Source organism: Anolis carolinensis, unplaced genomic scaffold (genome assembly GCF_035594765.1).
Source record: "Anolis carolinensis isolate JA03-04 unplaced genomic scaffold, rAnoCar3.1.pri scaffold_9, whole genome shotgun sequence".
In the NCBI taxonomy this organism is placed as follows: domain Eukaryota; kingdom Metazoa; phylum Chordata; class Lepidosauria; order Squamata; family Dactyloidae; genus Anolis; species Anolis carolinensis.
Window position 1 is genome coordinate 24,573,950 of NW_026943820.1, and position 19,151 is coordinate 24,593,100.

At 37.0% G+C, this 19,151-nt stretch overlaps 2 protein-coding genes across 6 annotated transcripts; one reads left to right on the forward strand and one right to left on the reverse strand.

Annotated features, from left to right (window-relative positions):
- Positions 1-581: 581 nt before the first annotated feature.
- cmc2 (C-X9-C motif containing 2) lies at positions 582-6,216 on the reverse strand. Of its 3 annotated transcripts, none has more exons than XM_016994763.2 (5): positions 6,015-6,216; positions 5,122-5,173; positions 4,203-4,273; positions 1,819-1,890; positions 582-1,035 (listed from the first exon to the last, which is right to left on the reverse strand). In XM_016994763.2, the coding sequence occupies exons 2-5, from the start codon at positions 5,156-5,158 to the stop codon at positions 958-960; spliced, it is 258 nt and encodes an 85-aa protein (XP_016850252.1). In that variant the 5' UTR covers positions 5,159-5,173; positions 6,015-6,216; the 3' UTR covers positions 582-957. The 3 variants fall into 3 exon arrangements, with proteins under 3 accessions (XP_016850252.1, XP_003222998.1, XP_003222997.1); XM_003222950.4 differs by having other exon boundaries at positions 5,122-5,165; positions 6,015-6,215; XM_003222949.4 differs by lacking the exon at positions 5,122-5,173 and having other exon boundaries at positions 4,203-4,327; positions 6,015-6,208.
- Positions 6,217-6,248: 32 nt separating this feature from the next.
- cenpn (centromere protein N) lies at positions 6,249-19,151 on the forward strand. 3 transcript variants are annotated; one of them, XM_008113930.2, is made up of 11 exons: positions 6,249-6,406; positions 8,602-8,782; positions 10,739-10,784; positions 12,407-12,466; positions 13,359-13,453; positions 13,854-14,030; positions 14,331-14,432; positions 16,045-16,102; positions 16,320-16,432; positions 17,841-17,964; positions 18,543-19,151. In XM_008113930.2, exons 1-11 carry the CDS (start codon positions 6,357-6,359, stop codon positions 18,671-18,673), a joined length of 1,137 nt encoding a protein of 378 aa, XP_008112137.1. In that variant the 5' UTR covers positions 6,249-6,356; the 3' UTR covers positions 18,674-19,151. The 3 variants fall into 3 exon arrangements, with proteins under 3 accessions (XP_008112137.1, XP_003222999.1, XP_062817876.1); XM_003222951.3 differs by having other exon boundaries at positions 13,377-13,453; XM_062961806.1 differs by lacking the exon at positions 6,249-6,406 and adding an exon at positions 6,450-6,648.

Sequence of the window (19,151 nt, forward strand, 5' to 3'; positions counted from 1 at the left end):
CAAGATCTCAAAATACATGGAATTAGTCCTGGTCTCAGGGAATGTAATAGTAATGCTTTCACGGGCAGCAAATCTTCCGATTTATGGACTGTTGCTTTAATCCAGTACAGCTGTTTTTAAGTGCCATATATATAACTATTTCCCTCTCAAGGTGCTCCATTACAAGACATTTCATTTTATTGTTGTGGATTTCCACTGCAGATACAGTCATAAGCAGCAGCTTCTCCCATTGTAACCTCACATGATGGCAGTATAATGCGCCATAAATGTCAATGGCGTGATTGAATGTGATTATCTGGGTAGTGTGATATTACAGACACCATAAGTTAGCATAGTTCATGTCTACAGCGACTTTATGATGGAGGTTTTATTAGCAGTGCTGTTCAAATCAAGAGAAAGAATTGGAAAGGTGGGAAAGGAGTCACTTAAGCTTAAACTACAAAAGGAACAGGAAAGACAAATATTCCCAGACTGGGAACAGAGCAGAATACAAATAAACAACAGTAAGAAGAGGAGCAGAGTTCCTTTAGACAACAGAACCCTTATGTTCACAATGCTACAAAAGTGATGATAATCAGTGGTAGACTGAGAGGCTAATTCTTTATTTCTGAGACCACAAAAATGGCAAGACAAAAAACAAAACAAAAAACACCAGCACTGGTCATACCTTCTTTTCTGATTTTGAAAATAATTTATTTTAAAAATATTAAACAGTTTATTGGAGATTTGAGAGGCTGAAGAGTTGGGAACCACAAACAGCCACACTTTGCCCTCTCCTACTGTACACCAAATAATTGAAGTGCATTAAGATCTACCACTTGCCAACCACACGTGTCTTTCACGGCAACTGCTCTGGATTCCATTGCTTCCTTTATTCACGCACCCAGAAGGCATGAGGCATCCGCACACTCCTTTAGCTCTCCTCCATGAGGTGCATCAGTCAGTTCAAGAGAGTCTTTAGTGTTCTGGACTCTTCTGCAACTTCTCTCTCAAATTTTCTGAATGCACTCGGCTCTTGGCTCTGTTGTCTTGGTACTGGAAAGCAAATAATGTGATGAATTAACAATACATAAGTTATGTTAGTATATTTTAAAACTCAACATGGGCTTACTGCTGAAGAGGAGGATGCTATTTGGCAGAACACCCAATTATACACAGCTTTTATGTACAGCACACAAAATAGTCGGCTATTTCAAAAGCATCATTTGCTTTCCTAAGGCTTTCAGTAAATATTGTTTTCAAATTGTGAGGATTATACAACCGTTTCACTAGAAAACTAAATTCCATGGTGGAATAATGACATGGCTCCTTATATGTGCACTCAAACAAAGTGATAATAGCAAGCCTATAGGCAGAAAAGGATGGAATCCATGCCAAAGGATTAATGTGTGAGACTACATGGTCACAAAGCCTGTTCCCTTAACTCACTCTCAAGTGAAAATGATGTCAGAATGGGGAAGTTAATTATGTATTTCTTGGCATAACATTTGTCTCCACCATTGTTTGGCCTTTACACAGTTTCACAAGCATAAAGAAACATGTTGCCCTGGAAGCGCATGTGTCTTCAGAACACAATCGGGAGAATTTTGTGGATGTCCAACAAAATCTGAAACCAGCCTTCCTCAAGCCAGAACCCTACAGATATACTGGACTACAACACTTAATGAGGTTAATAAGATTTGTAGTCCAACACACATAATGATGGCAGGATGCAGAAAAATTCTCTAAAACCAGGGGCAGAAATATATGTATATTTATATATATTTACACTAGGCCTGTAAATGCTTCAGTTTCTTGACCTGATGGTCAGTAACTTACCTCTTTCTTTAAGCATCGCCTCATTTCTCTATCGAGGTGATTGCAATGACCAAAAAATCTCAAGAGAGAGTGCTGGAAGGAAGAAACAAATATAGGGAATTGCACACCTATTTTTATATATTGAAAACAGGAAAAGAAAATCCACCCTATTATTATTATTATTATATTATTATTATTATTATTATTATTATTATTATTATTATTATTATTATGTTTATTTACAACCCACCATTTCTGTCCACAAAAGAGACTCAAAGCAAGTCAACCCAATACAAAAAAGTCTGTTGTCTATAGTGTTGCTTTCCTCATTCTGTTATGCCAAAAATACTTCAAATGTAGTGCTTCCCTTCCATATCTATCTATCTATCTAAAATGTAATGTACGTTTGTAGGACCAAGTAAACAACAAAACCACTGGACCAAATTTGGCCACAAAAGACGTAGTCATCCAATCCTACCCTTCTGACTGGCAGTCAAGGTTGAAAACAGCTCTTCCTCCTCTAATTTGGACTTTACTTTTCTAGATTTTTTTGTTTGATGACTGTGACTTTTGTGGTCAAATCTGGTGTGATTTGGTTCAGTGATTTTGTTGTTTACTCAGTCCTACAAACATACATTACATTTTTATATATATAGATATATATTAAAAAGACAAAATAAATTATCAGCACTAAATCATCAAAAAGATAGAAAGCATACTCTCATTTACTCTTCAATATTGACAGTGTGTATATATGTATATAAATAGAGCTTTAGTTTTCTATGATCAATGATGGTTAATTAATTCACTTTTAGCAGTTTACATCTTCTTCTCTCATCTACTTTTGATAACCTGCTCATCTATTTAGTCATCATTCTTTGGTTGTAGGGAAGTTTGAGATATACCAACTGCCCCTATTATTTTTGCAGTGTTCAACCCATCCAGAATCAAGACATCATCCCAACTGCTGCCAGCATTGCCAGATTTATACCAACTCAAGCCTAAAGACTTCAACCACTTTTAGATTGAAATGAATTGCAATTTTAAAAACAGATTCCATTTTTAAAGATCTGCTGAACTTGGAACAATTTCAAGCTGCTGAAAAGAGAGCCAAGAGAAAGCATTTGATCCATGACAAACCGACCGTTTGGTTGGCAACATATGAATAGCAAGCAGTATTCAGCAAAGAGACAGTCCAATAGGTTTGAGACTTATAAGAAGCTGAGACTGTGTTGCCAGGTACAGATAACCAACTCACAAAAACATTTCTGGAGATCTAACATGAAATATTCAAACTGTCATAAAAGATATCTAAGTCAGAAAGGAAAGTTCTCTTGTAAACTGTGGTTAAAAACAAAGGGATTTATTTTAGAGAGGTAGACCATCACTACAGAAACTCAATTTCCTCACACTGGAATCCCTTTCCAAATAATTAACTCTTGCTTGGAAATTACTCTACACCCACAGCAGCCATTTCAATGCATCAGCTGCATCATTATACCACAAAAGCTATGTTTCCTTTGTGGCCTTATAGTGCTCAAAGATGTTTTTCAAGTAGGATACTTGCTAATGTGCCACATCTTGCTAATATATAATTAAGGGTAATGTTTCACCTATCCTCCTGAAACATGAAAGATCTGGAGCTGTTCATGAATATTAATTCAGAGGAGTTTTCCCTTGTAGCCGGGAGCAAGGCGGCAGAGCTGCTGCCGCCGCAGATGAATTTCACAGCGCAAAAGGTGGCAACTCTTAATTAGCTGCCATAGGATAATTAGGTAGCAGGAACAGGCTTCTCAGTGCTCAAAAGAAACAATAACTATCAACAAGGCATACAACCTAGAAAATGCCTTTGCTATGGGATACATTCGCAAACGGCTGTTCTAGCAGTCATAAGCAACTTTTTCCACTTTGAGGAATGTGGGCTGACAAGCAAGGATGTCGTTCCAATTTTTGTAAAATAGCAATCTCAGTTGAATGAAGAACTAGGATGACAGCACAAGCCATGACAGCCTGGGCTTGGACAGACCGGTATATTGGTCACTCTTATATCACCTTAGCCTTTAATGATAAAATCACAAATCCATTTCTTCGTGCATGGAAGCAGAGGCATATTTTAGGCAGAAAGAGTAATAATGCTTATTTCTTACACACCTCTCTGTGTAGATCAGGGAACAACAACAGATAAAATCAATGAAAAGAGCATATAAAACCAATACAAACAGTATCCACAGCTTCATTTATCCACTTGTAACCAAATATGCCCTCTGTAGCAGTTGAGGACAACCTTGTCTTGTAGATCTCTCACTACTACCATCTGAAGACTCTCTCATCTGATTTTAGGAACATGAGGATAAAAATTCAAGAGACACTTGAGAGAGGCTTTGGGGATCAATCATAACTCTTACCTCTTTGTGGCACTCCTTGAGAAGACGAATGACCATGTTGCATTCTTCACTATGGAGATGAGGAGACAAATCTGGGTGCATCGTGAGTTAAAGAGAACACATGGAGAAAACCAGAAGTCTGCCACCTGTTAGTATTAGAATACACTTCATATTACTCAGAATTCCCTTTGAGATGTGTTTTATGAAAGAGAGCATTATTAGAAGCAGAGCTTAGAAGTAAATGATTAAATTTAGTCCCCATTCTATAATAGTTTGGACCAGAGGTATCCAATTTGTGGCCTTCCAGGCATTTGGAACTCTTAATTCCCAGAAGCCCTAGCTAGCATGTCCAATGGTTAAGAATTCTGGGAGCTGAAAATCAAAACATTTGGAGGCCACAAGTTTGACATCACTGCTTTAGACTATCCATTATCCTAAAATTCAGGCAACTTTTACTGCTTGTTGCTGTCACATTTTGAAATCTACATGGTACAATGTAGGGATGGAAAACCTGGTGAAGTCCAGGTATTTTGGATTACAACTCCCATCTGTCTCTGTTACCATGGCTAATATGGAACCAGTTGCCCATAAGATTTAGAAAACAATATGTTACTTTTCCTACATTATATGATGAAGTAGGATAAAAAAAAACCAAAGTACAAATCCTTGCTCAGTCACACAAATCACTGAGAGTAGTCACTGTCTCTCAGCTTATTTTTCCAAAATGAATATAGCCCAAGGCGTGGAAGGTGAATGTACACTTTTCCACAAGGGAGTTTCCCTTCTTTTAAACTGATTATTTCCTGAAAGGTGTAGAATACTCATAACTAAAACTATATAAACAGAGCCTGATATGTTAAGTATGCTTTTTATGCATAAAAGGAACATAACTAAAATGGAAATAAAATTGCTCTTAAACACGAACAGGAGGAAAGGATACGACATCCACTCCAAGACATATAGTCATCTGAATTCATGGCTCATCTAATTTTCTCCCAAAGAATGACAGAATGAAAAAAAAAAACGTGAATAGCCAATTATGAACCATGAAATCTATACAATGACAAGACTTTCACTATAAACCAATGGTGACGACTTTGACGCAGTCTAATTCATTCAAATGTTCATTTCTGTACTAACTGATCTCAGATCATACTGTGAAAGAAACAGACCTTTCCTTCAATGGCTAAATAAAATATGGAGGAAACCCATACAATATATACAATATACAATATATTTTAATATTAGTATAGTATAATATTATTATATATTATTATATCATTAAATTAATACAGGAGACATGGTGGAAAGATGAGAGTTCTTTTTCCCACCCTGGACATTATACCACAGATACAGTAGAGTCTCACTTATCCAACACTCGCTTATCCAACATTCTGGATTATCCAACGCATTTTTGGAGTCAATGTTTTCAATATATCGTGATATTTTGGTGCTAAATTCATAAATACAGTAATTACTACATAGCATTACTGTGTATAGAACTACCTTTTCTGCCAAATTTGTTGTCTAACATGATGTTTTGGTGCTTAATTTGTAAAATCATAACCTTATTTGATGTTTAATAGGCTTTTCCTTAATGCCTCCTTATTATCCAACATATTTGCTTATCCAACATTCTGCCGGCCCGTTTATGTTGGATAAGTGAGACTCTACTGTATATAAACTTCACTTGCCAAGTTTCCAACAGACCTCACTACCTCTGAGGATGCCTACCATAGATGTGGGAGAAACGTCAGGAGAGAATGCTTCTGGAACATAGCCATACAGCCCATAAAACTCACAGCAACCCAATAATGATATTACAGTACTTACCAATCCTCTCTTAATTCCTCGCTCATCAAAACAGCAACAGATTTTTTTCTTTCCAAAATCTAAGTTTGACAAAACTACTCGGGGGCGGGGGGGGGAACGAACACAGGAAGAGCATCACCCGGAAGCAAAGCTTACGCGACCGGAACTTGTTATGTTCCGAAAAAAGGAGGGGAAAGGCTTGCTGCCATCATTTTCAGAGCCAGTACTGCGCAGGCGCCAACAGAGCCCTGTCTCTCACACTCTCTCTCCTCCCCCGCTCTTAGTGCTGATTGGCTGGTTGGGAGCGCGCCCGCTGATTGGGTGATTCAAAGCCGAAGCGGCAACGGCCAAAAAAGAACGAAGATGGCGAAGAAGCGGCCGAGGGAGAGCCCGCGGCAGAATCCGCCCGTGAAGTGAGTAGGCTTGGATGCCGTTTCGCCTCAGGAGCCGCCATTTCCTGTATAATTCCCATTGAATAGAAATTTAAACAATCACCTCAGCAGCGTAGAAAACGTTAAAACCATCTCGCAAACCATGACAGGCCGCTGAAGAATAACGGAGAGAAGGGAATGGCGTATTTAGCGCGTTCGAGTTGTGCTGAATTCCTGTCAGAGTCGAAGTGGAATGTTTGCTTTTCCAGATAAGGATGAAATATGTGGGTTCGACTCGAATTAATTTATTTATTACTAGCTGTGCCCGGCCACGCGTTGCTGTGGCGAAGTATGGTGGTATGGAAAATAAAGTATTGAGGAATTGGTGGTAGTTAAGGTAAAAGGTAAAGGTTTCCCCCTGACATTAAGTCCATTATAAATGGGTTATATAGCTGTGTGGAAGGGCCTTGAGTTTACACTGCCATATAATCCAGTTAAAATCAGATAATCTGTATTTTATGGGCAGTGTGGAAGAGGCCTAAGTGAGGCCTAACTCTGCCTGTCCCCTGGGCTGAGTGGGTTGCTAGGAGACCAAGTGGGCAGAGATTAGTCCTCTAACTGGCAGCAATTGGATAAAAACAATTATTCCTTTCCCTCTAATTAGGACTTTACTTTTCTTTTCTTTTTGTTGTATCAACCTAGAGGCGTGGATGATGGGTTGTGTTGTCAAATTTTGAGGTTGGGGGGGCCTGTAGTTTTGTTGTTTTGTTGGTCGCCGTGATGCCATCACTCTTTTATATATATAGATTTATTTACAGTATTTATATTCCGCCCTTCTCACCCCGAAGGGGACTCGGGGCGGATCACATTACACATATAGGCAAACATTCAATGCCTTTTAACATAGAACAAAGACAAACAAACATAGGCTCCGAGCGGGCCTCGAACTCATGACCTCCTGGTCAGAGTGATTCATTGCAGTTAATTGCAGCTGGCTTGCTCTCCCGCCTGCGCCACAGCCCGGGCCCAATTAATGCAGTTTGACTCGAATTATTTGTATTATTTATTTATTTATTTGCAGTACAGTAGAGTCTCACTTATCCAACGTTCTGGATTATCCAACGCATTTTTGTAGTCAATGTTTTCAATACATCGTGATATTTTGGTTCTAAATTAGTAAATAAGTAATTACTACGTAGCATTACTGCCTATTGAACTACTTTTTCTGTCAAATTTGTTGTATAACATGATGTTTTGGTGCTTAATTTGTAAAATTATAACTTAATTTGATGTTTAATAGGCTTCTTCTTAATCTCTCCTTATTATCCAACATATTCACTTATCCAACGTTTTGCCGGCCCGTTTATTTTGGATAAGTGCGAGACTACTGTACTTCCAAACTCTGACTTACATGCAATGCTATTTGTAGGGTTGCTTTTAATTACACTTCTAGTCAACTGGAGAGAAATAAGGTCCTAGTAGCAGAGATAAAGGTTTTTAGTATAAAAGCAAATAAATACTGACTGGTTACATTCATGGAGCGTATTGTAAGGGCATAAATTAGCTCCTTGTCATTTTATAAGACCTGTAGTATTACTACTACTACTACTTATACCCTCTAAAAAAGACTCAAAATGACTTACAATAAAACCAATTCAATACAATTTAAAATCTCAAAATATACAGTTAAATTAAATTTTAATTTAATTAATGGCATTAAAAATAAACAATTAAAACCTATTCATAGCTAAAAACCTGTAGCCTCCTTTGCTATACATTTTCATTGGTAAGAAAATTGATCTTTTTATATTTTGATACTTAACTACACAGTGCACTCTATAGAATAGAACCTCCTGCCAATAAACAATTGAAAGTTATACAGCTTTAGTGTAAAGATAGGTTTGTCTGTCTCTTTTGACAGCTTTCAGGTCCCATCCACACTGCCATATAAAATCCAGATTATTTTATTTGAACCAGATTATATGGCAGTGTAGACTCATATAATCCAGTTCAAAGCAGATAATCTGGATTGTATGGGATTGTAGATCCAGCCTCATATTTCCTTGATAATGTGCTGCCGTTGCCTTAAATTAAAAAGGCCTCCACTGTTTTACAAATAGGTGGCAGCTTATTTTGAAATGTCTGCCCAATGAACACTTATCAAAGGAATCGTGTTCCCTGTTTTGGCTCTGAGATCAAAAGTATTCCAGAATGCAAGCCCTGTGTTATTTTTGAAGGGTCTTCATTATGGATGTGACAGTCGCAGAATATATTCGGAGAACGGTGTTGCGAATCCCGCGTTCAGAAACCAGAACAATGTTGACCAGGTGGAAGTTTCTGTCCGACTCCCAGCTTCAGTCTTTAAACACGAATCAGAAGAAGGAAGATATATCCAGAGAAGTTGTTGAACTCTGTCAGGTGAGAACAAGGTCTAGAACAGGCACAGGTAAACTTCAACCCTCCAGGTGTTTTGGATTTCAACTCCCATAATTGTGGGAGTTGAAGTCCATAACACCTGGAGGGCCCAAGGTTGCCCATACCTGATCTAGAAAGATTTTTTGTGTGAAACCTCTCCAAATAATTTGGCAATAATCTTATTTCAAAATAGTGCATAAAAGGCATTGATTTTTTTTTCATATTTATGCAGCCTCATAAACAATCTTATTTGTGCCCTACATTTTAGATATGTATTATTTTAGTATGTCTTAATAACCATGCTCATTCCTTTAAGTTAAACTGGAACCAATTTACCTTATTTACTTGAATCTACTGCTCACCATTTTGGACTGAAGTACTTCACCAAAATTAAGGTCTGCATTAAATTTGAGTGATACGGTATCTTAGTGCTGAGCTAAAGCAAAAGGTGAAGCTGCTTCAGGAGCACCTGGAGCTCTTCTTTGAGGGACGACAACTGAAAGTTAATTGCCAGGTTCAATGCTGGGATTTGTAGTTTGATGAGGCATCAGCATTCTTTGGCAGAGAAGGCTCTGAGTCTAGACTATGAAAAACTACAGCTCCCATGATTCCATAGCACTGAACCAAAGCAGTTAAAATGGATTCATTCTATAGCATAGGTGAACGCAAGATTTTCTTTTCTATTGTTAGAAGTTTTGATGACCTAATACTTTTGTTTTTTTAAAGAAGGAATTCTAAGCAAACAGTAATACACACCTCTTTGGGCCAAATTACAAAATGTGCACTTTTTGCCACTGCACATTACATTTAGCAGCAAATACTTTATTTGGTTTCAGGGTTTCAAAAATTGAAGTGTGCATTAGATTCAATTGCACATTAAACTCAAGTAAATACGGTACTTTAACCTTTCTCCTGTAGTTCCTACATTTTTTCTCATGTAGTAAAATTGATGAATGTGGAGTAACTCTAATTGGCCTGTTCCAATCCTTTTGCTAGATCCAGAGTAATAATACTAATAATACATTTTATTTGTTACCCGCCTCTCCTAATGGCCTGAGGTGAGGTACAACAAAGTCAAAACATGAACATTGAATAAAACGTATACAATAAAATACATAGATAAAAACACATCATAAAAGCATACCAAACACGGGGTACAAAAATCATATGGCAGCAATAGTATGATTAGAAGTTGACTGGATAGGCTTGCCGGAAGAGATGGGTCTTAAATTCCGATAGTTTGAAATATTGCATCATAATACATATGATAGAAGCTAAATGTTAAGTGGTTTCTTGATACAGAAATCTATTGTGTCTTTAGTGGAAAAGCCATCAATGTTTGCAGAGAATGGGTGCAGCTTTAATTTTTTTGTAATTACTGTAAATGGAAAGGAGAGGGAAAACGTCATTGACCTACTGATGACATTGAACTACAAGCCTCCAGCAACCTCTCCTAGCAAAGGGGACAAAACTGAACTAGGGATGCCACAGACCAATGTGCAGGATGTCAAACAGGATCTTCCCAAAAGCACCTGAGTACATCCTATCAAGAAAGACCGTTGCCATTGTTAAACATCCCAGAAAGGCAGCCCATTATGATACCCATTGTGGTAATCCCAAGCATGGTTGTGGGGACACTGGAGAGGACCTTTCCAGTAACTGCCCCTCAACTCTGGAATTCCCTCCCCAGGTAATCCAGAATGGCCCATTCACTCCTTGCTGTTCTTCTCATGCCATACCAATGTTAATGCAATTTTAATATTTTTGTGTTTTAAATTATAAAAAGGTTGTGAGCCACTTTGGATCTCAGCTTCCAAAGATAACAGTGGGATATAAATTCCTAGCAATTTCATTCAAACAATATTCAGAATCTCTCATTCCTTTTAGAATTCCTGTTTTATTAGCTTCCTCAGTATTGTTTTAACATGAATTAATACATTGTTTCACATTCTCTTGAAGGAAAACTGTGCAACTATCACGCATGCAGCCGATCTTGACATGATTTGTAAGTATTGATATGTGGATATATAGTTGCTGGTTTTTATAAAGAGAAACATTTTACTTTTATTAAGTAAATCAGTTATGTTTCAGTTAAAGTCTCAGAACTTTTTGTGATATTGTTTATATTTGTTTTTTAAATTATATAATTGTATCTAGAAAGAAACCAGACTCGCTTTTTAAAGAATATAATATTGTGGACTTCTTCCAATTCTCCTTTAAAGTTTTGGCACATTTATTTCATTGCATAACTGTACTGAACCCAGACGTCTGCTTTTTTGGCAAATGATGGGATATATTTCAACAACCTTCATTGGTTATATGTATTATGTGAGCAAGACTAAATCAATGGTTACATTAAGGCCATAAAGTTATCCCCAATTAGATAAGAAAAGCAATTCTCTTTCTAGCCCATTCTTTTTATGGAGAAGAAAATTCCCTGTTTAATTAAACTTTCTCCTACACAAGTGTGAAGAAGAGTATTGTTCTACTCATCCATGTTTTGCAAATATATGTTTTAGTGTTTGTGTAACTTAGATAAAGTTAATCCTTTCAAAGAGCCAAAATTTTGGTTCATTTTCACATTGCTGCTATTTGTGAAAGCTCACGGAAAAATGAGCACCTGTTCAAATTTTCAGAGAAATGTCTACAGCGGCCTGCATCTGATGAATTGGGCTGCAGTCCACAAAAACGTCTGGAAAATAACGCTAGTTAGTCTTTAAAAGAGTAATAAGAGTTTTTCTTTCATCACATATTAATTTCCTTTCAAACATATGTCCTCAAAACTCTCAAGAGTAGTTGAAATAATCAAGAAATCAGTCCTTATTGGTTTGCTTTTCTTATTTTAGAATACTTTTGTAAATATTTGCTTGCAGTTTAGTATCAAGTTTGCATGTGTTTGATTCTTCATAGATTCTGCCAGTGAAACATCTTCATTTGGCAATTTGCCTCTATGTGCCTAGCAGTCTCAAGGTTACAGACAAGATAGGTTCTGTAGGTTTGTTCTTACGTTTAATTTTTATGTACTTTGAAACGGTACATTTTTCAAGTGTAAATATATCAATCCATATCCCCATCTGTCCGAACAATATCATTACAAAATTTGCAGGTGATACAACAGTGGTGAGGCTTATCTCTGAAGAGAACAGAGTGCTGACAAAAATATTATTAGAAAAATCTAATAATCTGTGGACAGGTTTCGTTGTTCTACAACATTTGCAACTTGTAGAGGTAGATGGGGAGTCTGCCTCCCCTACCCACTGTTTAATAGCCAATCTTCAGGGTACAATTGTCTAATTTGAAACATTATCATGTGGCCTATTTTCAAAACCACCTCAGCCCCCAAATCTGATTTTAAAACCTATCCACCAGGCACAGAAGCCACAAAGCCTGAAAGGGCTGTACATGAACCACAGACCATGTGTGGTTGACTCCTGTTTGATGTGATGAGAACATAGAGACCAGTTCCAAGTAATATCTAAATTGACCATCTTTCCAATAATAACAATCAGCAAAAGGGGTACTGTGGAAACTTCCTAGAATTCCTTCATTCTATAGATAGGAGTTGCTGGCTCATGAATCTAAACTCAGTTAACAGTCATTCTGTACTTATAAAACATTCTTCCTCAGACAGCTACACCTATCGGGACAAAATGCTCTGGGATGTGTATCAGATGATCAGAGAAGAAGGTAAGTTACAGTTATCTGAAAATGTTAGCAATTGTATTATTTTATACATATTTACAAGTACTGTATTTCCTTGATATTAAGATGCACTTCTCCTACACCCATATAAACATCTGTGAAAATGGGGTGCATCTTAGAATCATGGGTGCTAGAAATGTATTTTCTGCTGTTTTAAGTTGTGTTAACTTCTGCTTCAAATATACAGTTTCTTCTTATCTCTGATAATGGGATTTCTGTAGAAAAGGGCTTAGACAGTAAAAGTTAAAACATCTAATTCATGTCTTAATATCTAGTCAAATTTGATGTTAGACAAATGCGATATTAAAAGAATAATCATTTACTTGTGTACATTTTGTCTGCCTTTGTATAGCTTTTTCAACTTTGCTTATCTGTACAAGAATACTAAATCACAAATTAGTTTTCTCTGTAGATATTTGACTGTTTTGCAATATTCAAAATTTGCAGCAAATTATAAACCAGAAAATCAGGTTGTTTTCTAATTTAAGGCAAATCAAGAATGGGGAAACAATTACCTGTTTTAAGTAAATTCAGTGTGTTAATAAAGCTTATCAGTTAAGGTATGTGTTCTTGCTCCATTTCTTAAGATAATAATTTCTTTAATATCTGGAGGGATTGTCATGTTAGTTTTGTGGCACTTTAAATATTGGTTAATGTATGTATTATGCCAAAGATTTCATAGATTTTTATTTTTTACTTTATAATTTTTTAAATATAATATGCCTTTAAATTGCCACAAGACTCTGAAACTTCATTCTTAGCAATCTTTCGAATGAACATCCTGAAATTGGTAAGATTGTTCCCATGAATGTATTACATGTCTTCCGAAACTGACAGAGAATTAATGGGCCCTCCTTTGTTTCTTTAAATCCAAAAGATCTACTTTATTTGGCAGGTGATGAAAATGACTTTTTTGACTTGGCAAATTTTACAAAGAAGTTTGAAGAAAGCCTTCGGTCATCCTTCAAAAATGTAAGAACAATGTAATTGTGTATAGTTTTCTAAAGTGGAGACATTTTACTTATTATTCTACCATATTAAAATAATGAAATATAAAGCAATTTAGAATTACAAGAAAGAAAGGTGTCATTCCACTAAGAAATTTTAAAATGTTTTTGGTCTCGAATTCTGACAGGTTTACAAGCCATTTTATTATTGCACATTTTATTATCATATTGAGGAAAGATCATTGGATATACTATAAGGATAGTGTAGAAAAGTCCTTTGCAGTGTATTTGTTTCTCTTGTAATACATCTATAAAAACTAATAATCACTTGACACACGCTTTTAACTATGATGTGCTTGCTGTATTAGATATTTGATTATATTGCCAGCATAATAATGTGGATTTCTCCTTTATTTCTAAATCAGGTAACTATCACTTTTAAAGAATTTGAAGATAATTCAATATGGATTCGAGTTGCATGGGGAGCACAGTATAGAAAACCAAACCAGTACAAGCCAAGTTATGTTGTTTACCACTCACAGACTCCTTATGTCTTCATCTGTAAATCTATAAATAAAAGCTCCATGCCTCTGCTTTTTCAGGTAAATGTACTTGGCCTTTATGTTTCATGCTCTGTCAGTCTTAAGGTACATTCTGAACAAAAGTGAATGAATGACAATAGAAGTTTTGGTTTGTTTATTCCGCTGTGATTTTTATTTTTGAGAATTTACATATTATATATTATTTATTACATGCATTTAGGGTTACATTACATATGTAATTACATATGTGTTATTGAATTAAATCAAATGATAATTCTAAAAAAGGAATGTAATGAAATAGAATGATAATAGTCTTTCAACATTAAATTAAAATAAAACTACCTCCATTTTCATTTGAAGGCACTGCTGGTTGCTGCAAATTACAGTGATATCCATGAAATGGACCTCCGAAGCCGTTGTTTAGATTCCCTTAAAGATATTGTATTTAAGCGATGTAGCAAGGTGAGATGTTTGTAACTGTTCTAAACCAAATCTTGGGATTCTTGTTTTGGGATTGCCTCAAAACCTCCAAGCAGGTTTGAAAATGCCTTCTTCCAAGACACTGTGCCATAGTACTGTAGAGCAGGACAATCTTGTAATAAGGTAACACTAGGCCGATTTCCAAACATCTGGTGTTCTGGAAATATTTCTCAACACTTAATTAAAAGACAAATAACATATTTCATTGCATAATAGTCACACTTTCTATTCCCTGGTTGGAAAAAAGGGGGTCCAACTATTATGCAATGAAATACAGTTGGTGCCTTCTATTTATTGCATTCTGGGTTTGTTGCTTTTAAAAAAAAAACCTGTCTTATCCTTGAGATGAAGAGGAAAGAGAGAGAGCTCGGTATTCGTTTAAACTTTCACTGAGGGGAAAAGGGAGTTCCTCAGTTTTATAAATGCCTGCAATGTTTATCTGAGGAAAGGAGAAAAACCCGTTTGGGGACCCCAAAAACGGAGGTGTAACTGTTCTGCAGTGGCAACTATATCGTAATGTAATATGGTAGTAAATTTGGCTTGCTGGTGGAATTGGGGCATGCCTAGACATTAGGAACTAGGCCAATTCTCACAATTCCTTGCATAAGTCAGAAATCGGGCATCCTGACGAAATTCCTCTGAATATAGAGCTCCATATTCCTCCATGACTTAGCACCTGCCACATACCACTGGGGAGGGAAAGGCATTGAGATGCAGTTCAGATCTGGGAAAGGGGCTGTTTGCAACTTGGTTGGACTAGGGAAAAAAATAAGTATGTGCTCTCGAATGGAATGCATGCACATTTTCTCTCACCCAGGAACTCAGGATTCCAGATCTTCATAACAAAGGTCCCTCCTGAGACCTGGTGGTTAGTAGGTAGTGGGAAGTTTTTCAATGCAGTGAGTAGGCAAGTGAATATGGAAGGAATAGGCAACTGTGGCATAGGAGAAACTATCCTTTTTCCTCAGCTGGGCTGCTCTGATGCATAACCAGCAACTTGGAGGTGACAAAAAGTCAGTTCTGGTTTCTGTGCAGGCTGGTAGCAGCTATTGGGAAGCAGGAATGAGGCCATGAAAGGGAGTTGATGCTGCACTTTTCTCACCTCTGAATGAAAAGCCCCCAGTGGTGCACTGGGTTAAACCCTTGTGCCAGCAGGACGGATTACTTGAAGGTTGGGTTGCTGACCTGAAGGTTGCTGCTTCGAATCCAACCCAGGGAGAGCGCGGATGAGCTCCCTTTATCAGCTCTAGCTCCATGCAGGGACATGAGAGAAGCCTCCCACCAGGATGGTAAAAACATCCACGCATCCCTTGGGCAGACCGCCAATTCTCTTATACCAGAAGCGACTTGCAGTTTCTCAAGTCGCTCCTAACATGAAAAAAAACCCTCTGAATGGAAGCGTGAGTTGTACGTAATTGAGACATATTCCTTCAAACCTGGTTGTGACTAGCTTCCTGTTGGTCTCAAAGAAACCAGAATGCATTTCACAACTGTTTGTAAAACACACTGAGTTGTGAATCTGGAAAGCTTGTTTTTACTGATTATATGGATGAAAATATACTAAATGAATGTTCTTTTCTCCTTGCTTCCTTAGAGCTTTCCAACCCATCACCTACAACCTCTCCAAGAAAAAAACAGCAATCTGGAAAATGGTATCTATACTGACTTATGATACATAGTTTTAAATCAAAACCATTTCTTCTAATATTAAGGGTGTTTGCCATCACCCATAATGGGTGGACCAGAGTCAGGACATATCTCCTGCGTGCATGCACAGTAAGACATCCAGCAGATGAAGCCTTTCAACCATGCATGTTACTTTGACAGGTATGGTTTAGTTGGGAGCTTAAGAGATTCTTTGTTTTCCAGTGGATCCAAGGATAATTCGGGAAGATAAGCATGAAAAGGAAAGAATTCAAAGGATTGATCGAGAAACCTTTGGTGATGGTCCTCAACCAAAACTAGAGTTTGCACAATATCGGGTAAAAAATTGGTTATGTATATTTGTACATATATTTGCTTTGGATAGTTTTGTTATGTTCTTTATGCCTTCTTTCCATGTGCCTTGCCTCTTGATCCCTGCAAGATTCCATTGGTTTGAGCAACCTGCTCACCAAGGCAGAGGTTTTGAATTTGGTAGCAATTGAGGTGCAGCAGAGGCCTTCCTTGCTCTCTTCTCTGCATGATTGTGTCCTCTAATGCGTTCAGTTGTTTTCCAAATCTTTCGCCATTTACACTCTGGCTGTCATCAGCCTACGCTTCCTCAGAATACCAAGAACCAATGCAGTCTTTTCCGGATGTGTGTGATTTCTAATGATACATTCCTTCAATATGTAGCATTCTTGAGATTCCATTCCAAATCTGAGCACAGTGCTGCTTCTTTTGCTTCCATGTGCCAGATATTAGTTGGATGCAATACAGATTCCTCATTGTGCGCGCAGAGCTTCTCTGCATTTAAAATGGTGAAATACCATGCAAGTGATGAATGGAAACTATTTGTCCTATCTCAGTAGATAAAACAAGTCCAAAGCTAAAATAACTTTCCAGGTTTTTTTCTGTAACCATCAGCCAGCAAGGATTTGGATCTGTAAATTAAAACATGAACCTAACTGCAAGACAAACAACATTCAGAATTGCAACAATGTTATGGGGGGTTCTTTTTTGTAAACAAAATAATGTATTAATCTTAGGTGCTTGTCTACCACAAGGCGGCACCCTTTACCTTCCTTGCCTTTCCACTTATTGTACTCATTGCCTTTAAGAAGGTTGAAGGGTACAAATACAAGCCATGTTCCTTACTATTTGTGTTAAAAAAGCAGGCTTCAGATAAAAATATAGATTCCAATTTCCCTTTAATTCACCATATAGCATTTCAGCATGTAAAATCTAATCAAAACATTAAACCAAGAAAATAAAGAGGTGAGATAAATGTGCATCTTTACCACATGCCAATACAGGGTTATGAGTGGCCTTCACAAAACAGTCATATAAATAAGATGATAAAATATAACTGTTGATTTTGTTAAAAATATATATTAGGTTTTCAAAAATACAACATTTAAGACCTCCTCCCCCCAACCTCCCCCACCCTTTAAAAATACAAATAAAAATTAAAAAGATGCTAAAAATATATTGGACTATTTCTCCCCAAACCAGGCCTAGCAAGGCATATATCAAAATATGACTTATTTTTCAAATGTGCAGATGAATGTGTTGTCATCTATAACAAAATAGTAAGGGACTAGATATTTCAGAAAGGAATTCTAAGTCGTCATAAATTAAAAATCAGTTACAATGTGTTGTTCAAAAAAGGAAAGTGTTATGATTTCCAACTGTCAACAATTTAGACGCGAAGGGCTTTTTTAACCTCTTGATTGTTATGGTTTACAGCTTAAGACAACATTCAGAGGCGATCTAATAAATGACATCTTGCCTAATATAGAACCATTTAGATGTACGGTCAAGTTTTCCAGTCCTCATCTTTTAGAAGCCTTACGATCCCTAGCACCAGCTGGTAAGTATTCCAGAAGTAGCAAAATTCAAGCACAATCACTTGTATCATTCCCGTATAGAAGGGGCGGGGAATTTTGCGGGAGGGGACCTGAGTACCCATTTGGGGGTTTGGGATATTAAACAACTGTGTCAGGGTTGTTTGAAACAAAAAGGGCTGCAGTTGAGGGTGGACAATTGCAATTTTTACTGTTGTAACAAAAGCAACCATTTCATAGAAAGGGAGACTGGTGAGATTAGAAGGCCAATATATTTTTGAAACTAGTCCTGTGTGCCAACAAAAAATCTGTTTCATAGTAAGGCAAACCAGTTTTCCATATCACTTTTAAACAAACTCAAAACCAATGTGCCAATGAGCAAAATATTTTAGAGCATTATAGGAGTTCAAAGTAAAATCGAAATACTTTCAGCTGTACTAGTGGCAGAGTCGAATCTGTTTTATGACACTGAAAAAGCAAGCACTGCTAGGCTCTGAATTTCTTCCTGAAGTATATGAAAATGTCAGTTCTATAAACAAATAATAGAATTTGTACATTGACAATTTGTTCTAATGGTGCGGTTTGGTTTTGTCTCCTATCTTAGGGATAGCAGATGCTCCACTCTCCCCGTTACTTACTTGCATCACACAAAAAGCCAGGAACCATTTTAATATCCGAGAGAGAGAAGGTGCACATTCAAAGAACTCTCCTGGTCAGGGACGTATTTACAAGTAGACAAAAAACTCATCTAGCCATTTTCATGGATTATGATTTGACTAAAGGGAAATGACACAGAATCTACGCTGAGTTCTCCACTGTTCATTGCATCCTGTTACAGTAGAACAATGGTCAAATTGGTAGGTTATCTAAACTTCTTTGACTCTGTGACATGTTTTGGTGTATCTATCTGGTACAATCTCTGGCCGAACTTTTTCTACATTGCTTCTGTAATAATCAAAAGCAATCTTCTGTGGTAGGCCATAAGGTCAAACTTTATGAAACTGAGGAATCGGTTGTCATATTACCTTTGGGGCACTTGCTTGGTCTCAGCTAGTTGAATTCTCATTTTTAATACAGTATTACAACTTTATTCAACATGATGCAGTCTTCAGTTGTGAAAATATATGGTCATACTTAGGCCTGCTGGTAATTAAAGCTGATAAATGTTGGGTGTAGTTTTTTGCTTATGAAATAATAAATAAATTACATTTTA